At 43.0% G+C, this 13,804-nt stretch overlaps 1 protein-coding gene across 1 annotated transcript; it reads left to right on the forward strand.

Annotated features, from left to right (window-relative positions):
- The first annotated feature begins 1,162 nt into the window (after positions 1 to 1,162).
- Positions 1,163 to 6,400, forward strand: LOC103633240 (septum-promoting GTP-binding protein 1). Its single transcript, XM_008654936.4, has 6 exons — positions 1,163 to 2,014; positions 2,441 to 2,564; positions 2,682 to 2,778; positions 2,875 to 2,914; positions 3,204 to 3,287; positions 5,814 to 6,400. Exons 1-6 carry the CDS (start codon positions 1,598 to 1,600, stop codon positions 5,976 to 5,978), a joined length of 927 nt encoding a protein of 308 aa, XP_008653158.1. The 5' UTR covers positions 1,163 to 1,597; the 3' UTR covers positions 5,979 to 6,400.
- Positions 6,401 to 13,804: the final 7,404 nt, after the last annotated feature.

Consider the following 13,804-nt stretch of genomic DNA (forward strand, 5'->3'; position numbering starts at 1 on the left):
CTGTTCTTCCAGGAACGTGCTATTGCTCATGTACTCCTGTCTCACTCACTCGAGAATGGGTTTGGTCACGATACCCATTCTCTAGTAGGTGGAACTGTGGAAGCAACGGCGCGAGACATTTTTTCCAGTCCAGACCGGGACATCCAACACGGTCCACGCCACCATCAGAGAGCCAAAGCGCGAACGCAAACACCCGCCGGTGGCAGCCACGCGCGGGACAACCGTGCCAGTGCCACTACCACCACTAACCAGCCCGGCCATCCCACTACCCCCACACGCGTGCTACTGCTACCCCATACCCGGTAGTAGACCACCACCCCCAAGGTTCAAGGTTGACTGAAGTTTTTTCATCCTTGTTTTTTAAATACTTTTATTATATTTTAGGATCCCTAGTATCATTAAATTCGTTTATATCCTTATTTTTTAAATACTTTTTTTACCCTTATTTTGCACTATAGACCGCATCGTTCACAAAGTGAAGTTTGAAAATAAGATATAAGATGGGAGATAGAATGAGCTAGTAAGCTGCTGAAGCCGACCTTATGGTGCCGAGATGATAAGCGAATCAGCCTGTTCGCTGTGGCTTTAATCCACTAGCTTCTGTTTTTTCTACAGTATTTTATCTATAGATTGCAGCTGCAGCAGTCCAAACGGCTTTAATCCAGACGCACCAATCCATCTAAAAAAATAAAAAAACTAGTTATAATGAGCATTTTTTACCTTATATGTGCCTCCATTACCTTATGCACACAGAAAGTAATTGCACCCCATCAATTTCACTCTAGATTCCCCAAGATACTCATATATATATTATCATAGAGAAGTGACTTTTTCAACATGCCACTAGAAAATATGATAGAAAGGATTTTGATTTTAGACGTGAGTTTGATTATATAATCAGACATAAGCAAACAGTGCAATAGAAATGTTAAAGTGTCTCGTGGACATTTTTGTTAAGTTCCACAAAGAGAAGTTTATAGAAACGAGGTATACTTACCTGATACATCCATATACAAATGATTCTAACAAATGGACTTAATTCTAACAAAAATCTGTTTTTAAAAAAACTAAAATAAAAAGCGACCTAGTGTGACATCCACTGCGGCAGCACGGCACAAAGGCCGGTCCGCTCGTCCTCCTATCCACAACTATAGCATCTATCCGTACCTTTTCCGCGCGCGCGCATCGCGATTCGCGAGTCGAGCCGAGCCGAGCCGCTGGCTTCCTTCTCCCGACTCCACTCCCACGGCGGCCGGTCTAGGTAGCCGCGCCTGCCTACGGCCACGCCCAGCTCGAGAAAGGCGTGCGCATGCCGTCTATGGCGCCTCCGCTATAAGGAGGAGAAGCAAGCGCAAGGCCAGCAAAAAGCGTCGCGGGGCCACGATCACGACCCTATTTTGGCCCGCCCGCCTCCGCTTATACGCCGCGCCGGGGAGGCCGCTACTCCGGCTCACCTTCGGACCTTCCCCTCTCTCTCTGTCTCTCTCCAGCCCGTTCCGCCGCTTCTACCACCTTCCTCGCAGCCAAGGCCCTCTGCACGGCGCCTGTGGTGCATGGGCGGCGGCCGCGCCGTGACGACGACGACGACCGCGCCGCCATGACCACCACCACCACGGCGGCGGCGGCGGCCGTGAACGTGGCCGCGGTCGCGCAGCTCTGCGCCGGGCCACGGCGGCGCAAGCCGGCGGCAGGGGCTCGGGTCGACCTGCGCTGGGCGCGCCTGCTCCGCCTCGCCGTCGTCACCAGGGTGCTCGGCGTCGTGCGCGACCAGCTGCTCGCCTGCTCCTCCTGCGGCGGCGGGGGCGGTGGCGCCGCCCGCCGCCGGTACCTCCGCCTTGGCCCGCCCGCCGGAGCCAACGCCGGTCCCGTGCTGTCACCGGTCGACAGGGACGACGACTGCGCCGCCGACGCCGAAGCCGCGGCCCCTCGCGACGCGGCCGACGACGTTGACAACGTCGTCAGCCTCAAGGTCAGCCTGCTCGGCGACTGCCAGATTGGCAAGACCAGCTTCATGGTAATCATCACTCGATTGACCTCTCGCCGCTCTCGTTCTCTTCTCATCCATAATTAATCTCCATATAATTAATCGCCATGATTCTACCTACTGTTACTGTGTTAGTAATAACTTAATCCGGATATATATGCTCTTTACTGTACCCTTGACGCGTCTTCCTTCGTCGTCGTCTTGTCGTTGATGCTGCTGACTTGTCTTAATGCCTTGCTGTGTAATCTTGACGATGGATTTGGTTTGGTTCGGTTCAACTCAACAGAACCACTAGACTTTATTGCCTACATACAACTACTATATATTTCGTTCTTCCTTCCTGTCATCGCACAATTCCTTGGCGACCGTGCAAATCTGAGCAAGAGAAACCGTCAATGCATCGTCAGTTCGTCACTGTAAGTTTAATCTTCTCGTTGGATGTTCGTTCATCTGCAGGTTAAGTATGTGGGAGATGACGGGGAGGACCAGAACGGCTTGCAGATGACGGGCCTGAATCTCATGGACAAGATGATGGCCGTCAGGGGAGCTAAGATTGCCTACAGCATCTGGGATGTGGCAGGTAACCTTCAGGAACCATAAAACCAGCAATTCTGTTCCCTAGTTGCTCTGGCTCAGATGCCAGATCCCCAGCCTTTTTTGACGATTCCATCTCCATTCGCCTGTGAAATGGATGCAGGAGACCACCAGTCCGTCGACCACATCCCAATCGCGTGCAAGGACGCCGTGGCGATCCTGTACATGTTCGATCTCACGAGCCGCTGCACGCTTAATAAGTTAGTGTTTAGATCGGTTCCAAACAACTGAAATCCAGAATCTCATAACAAATTCTTATTTCGTGCTCATTACTGGTTTTCGTTTGGTTGATGCAGCATCGTAGATTGGTACGAGAGGGCGAGGAAATGGAATAAGGTTGGTGTGCATTTCGTGTTCATTGCATTTTTTTGTAGCCTCTGATGTCATAGTTGAACATTTCGTGCTCACTGAACATATGGAAAAACTATTAGAAATTGCTGCAAACAGTCAGTAGCAGATGGGCTGCCGCTCACTCTCCTGCAAATAACTGTTTGGAACAATTTGATAACTCAGATTTGCTCGAACCGCTTTTAGCGGTACTGAATATGAATAGTACTAGAGTGCATTGTGCTTCGAGCTTGACATTGTTACTGAGAAGTCCTTTAATTTTACCCCCTTCTGGCAGACGGCTATTCCAATCCTAATCGGGACAAAGTTCGATGACTTTGCCCAGCTTCCTCTTGAAATGCAATGGACCATTGTTAACCAGGTGAGCAGTGCATTTTAAATACTGGTTTATTCTGATCGAAATTTTATTCTCGGTAGCTTTGTTTCTTGGATGATGTGGGGTCTTCAGCGTCTCCTCCGATGTAGTTTATCTGGCGCTGGCATAGAATGATAGAAAGATGAGAAATTGCCTTGGTTGTGACGAGGGGAGCAGTGGTTGCACATGCCTGTTTCATCTGAAACTGTGCAGTTGAACAAAGGCCTGAGATATATGAAACTACCATAACACGTTACTAGGCAACTGCTCTTGAGTCTTTCTAGGTGAAACATTTTAGGCTTCTTTCCATGGCCCACAGCCACGAACCCTAGATTTCTAGTGTGATTAGAGCATCTCCAAGAGCTCTCCATAAAACTACTCCTCAAAATCAGTTTTAAGGGACATCTAAATAATAAGTGGGGGTAGATTTTAATTCTTTCTCCAACAGATCCCTTAAAACGGCAGTTTGTTTCTGGGGAGCCCAAAAAACCCCTCATTCGTAGCTACAAATGAGGGAGTTTTAAGGGCTATGAAAAAGTTGGGAGCGTTTTAGGGGAACTGTTGGAGACATGTTTTTGTGTTTTTCCCAAAAAAATAGATTTAGGGGAGACTTCTGGGGAGCTTTTGGAGATGCTCTACATCCACAAACTCGGTGTAGGTTGGGTGCTATTGTGACAGGGACCGACAAGCGACAGCATTGTAGAACCCAAAGCAGAACTTGAATTGAGTACAGTAGACAAGTAAAGACTGCTCTGAGCAAAGAGTACTCACCTGCACATTGAAGCAAGTGGGCCTTGGTGTTGATCGGAGCAATAGTGAAGGAGAGTAGTAGTTGTAGGCCCAAACAACGTCTTATGTAGATAGGCGAAAACTGAAGTGGTCAAGTGTGTTATGTTAGAAAAAAAACTTGGCAATTGAGCATGCATGGTCAGGTCTCCATTTTCTTTGTCCATTTGCCAAGTGCGCACTCGGGATTGGAGTGTACGTCAATGTTGTTTGTGGGCCTTGGTCTACAGGAAGTGTACCAGACATGCTAAAAAGAATCGACAGCTACGTTGCATCTGTCTGATAAGAGTAAGGAAGGTTGTACTAAAGTTAATAGTTAGTTGACTAAGAAGTTGCTAGTGAAATTAGCGAGCTAATAAATAACTAGTTAAGAGCATCTCTAACAAAAAAATCCTATATTTGAGTCCTAAAAATCAAAATAGGACATGATTTAAAATGTTTAGGACCATAAAAACATTTACAGCTCTAACAATTAAGTCTTAGATCATGTTATTAGAAAATAGATCATGTTATTTAGAAAATAAAAGATTAGATTAGTGTATTAAATGAGGATAGGGCTCTAGCATATGGAGTCCTATATTTAGGACCTGAGATACCGGGTTCTATAATTGTTTGATGAATTTTTTTGAAATATGACCTCTGTCGGAGCATGTTTTTGGTGTCAGGGTCTTATATTTCAAAATAGGACCTCATTTAAACTCCCATTGGAGATGCTCTAACTATTAGCAAATTTGCTAAAAGTACCTAATAGCTGAACTATTGCTAGATTGTTTTGATATCTCCAGTTAATTTTAGCAGCTAGTTATTAGCTCTAGAGAATTCAAACGGCCCTCTTAGGACTTGTTTAGGGTTTTAGTGTTTAGGGTTTAGGACCTGAGATACCGGGTTCTATAATTGTTTGATGAATTTTTGTGAAATATGACCTTTGTTGGAGCAGGTTTTTGGTGTTGGGGTCTTATATTTCAAAATAGGACCTCATTTAAGACTCCCATTGGAGATGCTCTAACTATTAGCAAATTTGCTAAAAGTACCTAATAGCTGAACTATTATTAGATCGTTTTGATATCTCCAGTTAATTTTAGCAGCTAGCTATTAGCTCTAGAGAATTCAAACCGCCCTCTTAGGACTTGTTTTGATACCATTAGCTAAAACAAAGTGACTAAAATAGTCACTTTAGGAACTAAATATTCAAACATAAAGAGCTAACCGTAATTAAATGGTAAAAAGTATCATTTTAGTCATTTTAGCCCTTTCTGTTTAGATCTTTAACTTCTAAAGTGACTAAGCTCTAGTCACTTTACTTTAGATGATGGGACCAAACAGGCCCTTATTTGGCAACCGCCTGAAAAAAACCTGACCCGACCAATACTATGGACAGGCATAAGCCATAGTTTTTTACCCGCAACAATCCATGGCTAGGTACGCTCTAGGATTTTTAATCCAAAACCTGACGCCAAAGTAAAAAAAATCGATCCAATCCAAAAAAACTCGATCAGACGGGTTCGATAGGGTGGCACGAGTCAACCCCACACTAGGCACAAATCAGACGTGGGCCATTGCCGAACGACCCGGAAAGACCAGTTTAGCCTTTGCATTTAGGTTAAAATGTTTTTTTTGGAACGGTAGGCTAGAGTTGTTGCTTGCACTACAGCACTGCTGCTGCACAGCGGAGTGTTGTGAAGTTCCATTCCTATCGGAAACAATCTGTGCGCGTTGATTGCTAAAAGTGATCTGTGTTCCTAACAGGCCAGAGCATACGCAAGAGCGATGAAGGCGACCCTCTTCTTCTCGAGCGCGACGCACAACATCAACGTGAACAAGATCTTCAAGTTCATCACGGCCAAGCTCTTCGACCTGCCGTGGACGGTGGAGCGCAACCTCACCATCGGCGAGCCCATCATAGACTTCTGACGACCTCCTCCGCTAGCTAAGTAATTAGACAGCACACACGACGATCCTTGTTGGTATCACGGGTTGACAGGGTCGTCGCCTCCTCTTGCCCTGTGCGAGTCGCCGGAGGCATGAAGTTGAAGTGACCGAGCATGCCCGTCGTCCTCTTCCTCCTGATTGCCGACAGCAGCAGGCAGGATGTCCTCTGTACATAGGTGACGTTTCCGCATGAGGGAGCATCGTCAAAATGGCAAGACCGCGAGGTGTGACTGTAGTAGTGTAACACCCGTCTGTAACATTCGCCAGACTGTATAGGAATCCATGTTAATTAGAGCTAGTTTGGCAGCCACATTTTTAAAAGGGATTTCCATTTTCCTTTCCCTTGGAAAAATGTTTGTCAAACTAATCCTTAATATACCCTCCGTTTCCGTTGACAAAAAAAAGACATGGGCTCGCGCCTGTCTGCCGTGCAGGGCTTCAGCCGTTCCACTTCGCTTCAGCTCGCCCGCCGTAGCTGCATACGTCTCCAGGTGTGCAAAGTTCAAGGTTCGTGTAGTTGGTCTCTTTGCTGTTGAAGGCAGTGGACTGCAATTCCACTTTGCCATCTTAATTTGGAGTTTTGGACGCACCACAATAAGCAAAACTGCTCCATCAGCAACAATAGACCTAAAAGAACAGCAACAATAAATGAAAAGTAGCTGTGAATTAGTTCAGTGTCGAGTCAGTTTAGGGGTATTTTAATGCACTAGAACTAATAGTTAGTTTGGCTAAAAACTGTTAGTGAAATTAGCTAGCTAAAAAATAGCTACCTAACTATTAATTAATTTACTAAAAATAATTAATAGATGGACTATTAGCTAGGATGTTTGTATGTCTCAACTAATTTAAACCACTAACTATTAGCTCTAGTGTATTCAAACACCCTCTTAGGCTACTTCATCATAAGTTACTTCCTTAATAGCATACCATTATATTTGTTGATTATATGCCCAAATGTCAACCACCTTTATTAATCATATATATCCAAAAATCAATTATATTTATTAATTATATGTCCAAGAGTCCATCGTTATTTGTAAGGATGTTAATGAAGCTTTAATGTAAAAGCTTATTAGCATGGATATATATATATATATATATATATATATATATATATATATATATATATATATATATATATATATATATATATATATATATATATATATATATATATATATATGAAAGGTCTCGAGTGCTTTTTGCCACTGCCGCCTTAGAGTCCCTCTCTAAGGTTATGGACGCCCAAGCCACTGTCGTTCTTCCTCTCGTTGCGACCATGGTGCTAGCACACCAGCATCACAACATTTTATCCCCGCACTTGTAGATACTATGGAGACATTGCTATTATTATGGTGTTGATCGTCAATAAACATGAGAAGCATATTTGAACATGTCATTGTTGTTATGGTGTTGATCAACAATAAACATGATGCGCATACGCGATGAGGTATGACTACTTCCAATATTTGACACACTCTTCTATGTTACGTGTGTGTCTAATAGTAATGATCCATGATTCTATGCTTGCATATTATCTTGACTAAATATGGTATACATGCTAGTGCGTAGCGTACCCATTTTCCTTTCGTGATATGCTTAGTAGAATGGATCTACTTTTGCTTGTGTTGTAATACATTGAAGGGAAATGAGCTTTAAGCCATTTCTGCATTGATTTTTGGTGTTTGATAACCATCACAATATTATGTACTAACTAGTTTGCTAAGTGTATGCTTGCAAGTTCATAACAATAAATTTGGAAGGTTCAGTATGATCAATAGCTCCAGAATAGGCTAAAAGGTTATATTTTGGAAAAGATGAAGTATAAGTAGTTCAAGTGGTTGGATAAGTTCTAAATGTCACTAGGAACATATTTGAGCACCTAAGAGAAGGCGGAAAGATCATATATTGAAAAAGGTGTTTGGAGCTAAGTTTGAGCTAGAATAAGAAAATGAGTTGAGTTGATCGAAAGGACAAGGAACTATGGCTTAGACTAGTTAGATGGACTCCATATATGTTTGTCTAAGTCATAAAAGTATAGAAAAAGCTAGCCAAACTCAGACAAAGAAGAAAAGCCTCAAAAGAACTTAATTCTGCTACTCTACGGCGCATCGAACCAAGTCTTGTGTGCACCAGACCAATTACGTAGAGAGCACATTTTTGAGCTCAGAGGCTTAGCGCACCAGATCTTCAGGACTCAATGGTTGGATTTCAGAGTTTAACGATCTGATGACGTGGTGCCACCGTGGTGGCACACGTGGTAGAGTCCGGTGGCTCCTAAACTGGTCTGGTGCTACCTGACACTGTATTCAGAACAGTCACTGAATAGGTAGTCTAAAAGCGGTCCAGTGTGCATCGGACCAGCACTATACAAAGGTCAGATGCACCCGAATTTAGTGCAGATTTTGGGACGTTGTCCTAGTTGCTATTTGAGTGGGTTGGGTTCTATAAATACACCCCAATAAACCCATTAAATATCCAAGAGTTGCGAAAAAACTCCAACACTTAAGAGCAACATTTTCAAGTGTCCCAAGTGCTAGAAATCAAGTAGAGCGTGTAGCCTTGCTTTGTGAGATAGTGAGCTAGTGCACTTGAGTAAACTAAGTTGAGCTACATCGTTGTAGCATCCCAAAAATTCAAATTCTGAAATTTTCTCAAACTCGCCCTAAATTCAAAATGAATTTCAAATTTCATTTCAAAATGTTTGTTTGCGAGTTGATATCAACAAATAAAGTATAGTGGTCTATATTCTCTCTAAAATCCTCCTCAAAATACCCTACAAATATTTCCTCAGTGATCCCCCTCAAATTGTTTACAGAAATACTGCCCAGATATTTCCCTAGTGATCCTCTTCAAGTTCTTTCCAGAAATACTGCCCAAATATTCCACCGATATATCTCCAGATATTTTCCTCCTGAGAAATACCTTCAGAATCATTTTTCAAGTCCCTATAAATATTTTCTTTATAACTTTCCTCATGCTCATACGTATACGTATGCCTCCAGTGTCATACGGTGAGCTCTACAAGCAAATCTCACTTATACAAGACAAATACATGCTAATCTGTCACACCCGGATTTTAGGGGTCCAAAACCCGGGCGCGAACATAATCACCAGGTGTGCTGGGACCAAGTCTCACACATATGATGAATCATGGCACAGGATCGAATGTCACATCTTTACTATTTAATAGGAATTCTATACAAAATAAATAAGTAATTACATTATAAGGAGACAACGGTCCAGCAACCCAAAGTTGACTGGGAGACGACGACCTAGACCTCTCACGAACTCATCACAGCATCCTCCATGCGCCTCATCCTGTGGTACCTGTTCTTGACCTGTGTGGGGGGGTGTGAGACAGCAAGAGTGAGCTCACATACGTTCATCGCTCAGCAAGTTGTGGGGAATAATGTGCATGAACTCGCCAAAGGTGGGAGCTCACGTGAAGTGTAAGGCTTACCAAAGAGGATGGTTAGAGCTGAGCATTGCTTTTAAAGTTGGTCAAAATTTTATTAGCAGTTACTAAGTATAAGTAAATACCAACCCAATTAAGTAGTAGAACAAAGTAACAACATCACCTGCAATGCAATGTATATGACAAATTGAATTTATGTTCCATAAATTAATCATCAGAGAGTCCTGAGCCGCTCATGACCGTGAGCTCGACTAGTATACCAGTTTTACACTCTGCAGAGGTGGTACCCTTTACCCACAAGTCATGTTACCCATCTGCCAAGAGATCGCGACTTCCCATACACCTCTACCGAGGAGGCGAGGCAGGGTAACACTACGAGGCCTTTACAAAGTTCCACTAGCTTCAGAAAACCCGCTACAGTTTATGGGAAGCTCCAATGCAGGAATCCCTTGCAGGACCGCCATCGCAGCAAAATCCTCCCGAGGGCCTCCCTACACTGACCACTCCCCTACTGCCCTTGCCCCTTTCGGGTAAGGTAGTCCTCCACTAGCTTTCCTAATTAGTCAGCCAAGGGCGTCCATAAACCCTTGTGGTGACACGTGTTTCTCAAGTTAAGCTCTATGTTCCAATTAATATTTAATGATCTTGTCATGAACATAAATAAAATAACAACATAATTGGAACATAGATATAATGAAATATTAACCCAAAACCATATAAAGCAGTAGCAGAACTACCCAAGTGATTCAGGGGTAAACAAGGTATTCAGGATAAACAAACTAGGGTGACCTATTGGGTCCCATCAAAATTAAACCTATGCATGGTAAATGATTATAAAGAACATTATTGGGTACAAAGTGGACAAGGGCACAACTTGCCTGGGACTTGAGATTCCAGGTACCAGGATGATCTTCAGATGACATGTGTCCTCACTGCTAAACGTAGCAATACAGACATACATGGTATAGGCAAAATTAACATTACACTAAACATATAGGGAAAATACATATTAATAATCTACATATTGAAATAAGATCACAGGAACAGAGATTATTAATTTTGAAGTTATAGATTTTAAGTTATGGATTTCCAAAGATTTTATGTGTTTAAAATAGATTAAATGAGGGATAAATTTTCTTACTGTTGTCATGATAAAACAGAGACTCTAAGTGTTAGAGAATAAAATTACAAAATTTTAGGAACTGGAATGGAGTAATTTGGAGTTCATATGCATTTTCTATGAATTATTGAAGTTCTAGCAATTATTTTCCTATTAAAAATATATTTTCTATTTCACAATCTCTGGACTGAGCCTCAAATTCATAAAAGTACAGGGGTCTCGGGGTAATAATCCGCAGACACAGAGAACAGGCCCCCGCGGATGGCGGGTTGATTCTCTGGAATCCCAGGGGCTCTTTAATAAAACTGACCCGCGAAGGGGTATGGACTAACGTGGGCCGTTCGATTAGAATTCTAGGGCGCAGATTAGTTCTAACTTAACTGAAGCGGTACACGATACTAGCCGCCGGATCCGAGATCCACGGCCACGGTTTAATGAGACCCGATCTAATCTGATGCGCACAATACGGGATCAACGGCTCGGATCAACGCAGCGAAGGGGTACGCGACTTCTAATCCCAACCGTGCATTCACGATCTAACGGACACAATTCTAAACTAGCGCGATCCAATCTCCTCTGCCCAGCTCCAATCCAACGGCGCACGTATGTTCTTCCACCTCCTTCCCCCCCCAGCTGAGCAATCGTGATTTACCCGGACGCCGCCATCCAGCGCAGTGGCCGCGCGCGGCCAGCGCGGTTGCCCCGCCAGTGAGGAACGTCGGTCACGCCACGACGCGCAGTATCGAGCGTCCGACATTTCAAGTGCGCAGTCAACAACAGAGGGGAAAAACACTCACCGGCATCGAGATGAAGTACAGCGCCCGTTCTCGACGATGCCGAGCCGGTGATCCACCCACGCGCCCCGACGTCGACTCGTCCTTGCGGACCGCTAGTTCCCCGCCTTCCAGGTGATAGCGCGGCAGGGACCAGCGGGGAGGAGGAGGTCGGGTTCACCGCCTCGTGCGCCGCGCGAGCGCGTGAGGGCCGAGGATGGGAGCGGCGCCAAAGTGTTCAGCCAGATGATAGGCGATGGCGCAGAGTGGGTTTCTATTTTATACTCCAACATGGATGAAGTCCGAGCGTGGATTGAGGAACCGACTCCACCAAACCAGGGGGTTTGTTATACGCGCGAAGCTCGGGAGGTAGGTGATGACAACATGGTCCCACGCGGCGGTGTCCTAAGTGATTTTTTTTGGCATGAGCAAAGCCGACTGGCGTGCGGGCCCCACAATGCCAGCCACAGCCCAGGAGCGCGGGCATGGGATGGGCTGCGATGGTGAGGTAAGGAAAATGGGCCGGCCATGCGGGTGAGTAGGAAGGAAGGAGGGGGGGTGGCTGGATGGGCCGAGCAGGCCGATTTCTGTACCAGCGCAGTCTTCACATTTCTTTTCTTTTTCCTTTCCATTCCATTTTCCTTTTATTTAAGCCCCAAGTTAAATTCAAATTTAAATTCAAATTTGGTGGCTCTTCATTCACAAACTATATTTGTATAATAAAAGTGATAAGTTTGAGGATATTTATTTAAATATATTATTTATATTTTTATATCCCTTCTCTTTTTCTTATTTTCAAAGACCCCATTTCTCATTTAGGTTTGAATTCAACTTCTAATAATTATTATCTTATTGTTTTGATTTAATGCACAAACATATAACTCCAACATGATGCATTTTTTTATCTTGGAATCATTTGTTTTGATTAATCCCTCTTAATTACATGTATGCTCTTTTCATGATGCAAATAAGGCACATACAATAGGGAATTCACTCTTTATTCCTTGTAAACAATTTTGAGTGTTACAAATCCTACCCCCTTAAAAATAATCTCGTCCTCGAGATTTGTAAGGAAAAAAAAGATTATACCAAGTTTGGTTTGTAATTGAGATTGTAGTTTTTATTTGATTCAAAAATTAAAAGTCTCTCTCTTTCTCCTTTTAAAATACTATTTAGCAAGTACTTAGAAATGCATGGGTATCTTCTATGTTTAGACACACAGGTAAGAAGAGAGATGGTCAGAGTGAGGTTAGCTGATGGTAAGAAGAACTTGGTAAGGGAAGACTATGTCCAAGGTGGTAAATTTGAATCATCTCGAGATCTGATTTGACTCCTATTCTTCCATGTCGAGGTTGATCTCCTCCTTCTTGCTCTTTGGTGTCTCCATCCGGGTTTGGGACAGGAGGTTAAGATAGATCTATTATGTAGGTCAAGTTGTTGGGTATGGCCGAGTTGATCTAGGATCTCAAACTTGTTTATAGGAGCAGGGTCTAATGTATTTCACCAGGATTAACTAACTTCTTAGGTCACTCTCTTTAAATTGGATCATAGTAGATTAGATGGGATCTAGATTAGATCGGTACAACTAGGTTAGACTAGATAATGTCTAATTACTTTGGATTAGATCATGGTTGTTACACTAGTGTGGGGGTAAATATGCTTATTAGGGCAAGATGCATTCATAGGGATAAGGTAGAATCTTTTGAGGTTAGTTAGATCTATTAGGATAAGATAAAATCTTTTCAAGATAAGATTAATCTACTAAGGTAATAGAGTATCTTTTAAGATAAGATGGATCTATGAGTGTAGAATATGAATCTTTTAAGCTAAGATGGATATTGTTAGGCTAGATACTTTTAATGAGGGATAATCTAGTTTGTCTAGTTAGTTTATAAATACTATCATTTACGCCTATATATATATGCAGATGTACTTGTGGACATTACTCCACAACCCATCACACTCAATCAAAGATCCAAATCAGACAAGTATCATAAGAACAAACATTCAAGTGCATAGATATCTATAAAAATAGTTTTGTTTTTGTTCCTAAGATTAGGTCTCCTATCCCTAAAGGTCACTTTAGGCACATGATTTCAAGTGTGAAACCCACTTTTGTCTTTAGAAGTGAAAAGGTAAGAATAATCAGAGTAAAGCGGAAATAGATGAGAAAAGATTAAGAAAAGTTTAGAAAGAATCAGAGTAGCAGAGGTAAGTAAGTAAGGGTTATCCAGTTCTATCTAGGTTTCGTCCTACAGTCAACATTCCTCTGATACCACTTCTGTCACACCCGGATTTTAGGGGTCCAAAACCCGGGCGCGAACATAATCACCAGGTGTGCTGGGACCAAGTCTCACACATATGATGAATCATGGCACAGGATCGAATGTCACATCTTTACTATTTAACAGGAGTTCTATACAAAATAAATAAGTAATTACATTATAAGGAGACAACGGTCCAGCAACCCAAAGTTGACTGGGAGACGACGACCTAG

This window comes from Zea mays, chromosome 7, assembly GCF_902167145.1.
Source record: "Zea mays cultivar B73 chromosome 7, Zm-B73-REFERENCE-NAM-5.0, whole genome shotgun sequence".
Taxonomy (NCBI): Eukaryota; Viridiplantae; Streptophyta; class Magnoliopsida; order Poales; family Poaceae; genus Zea; species Zea mays.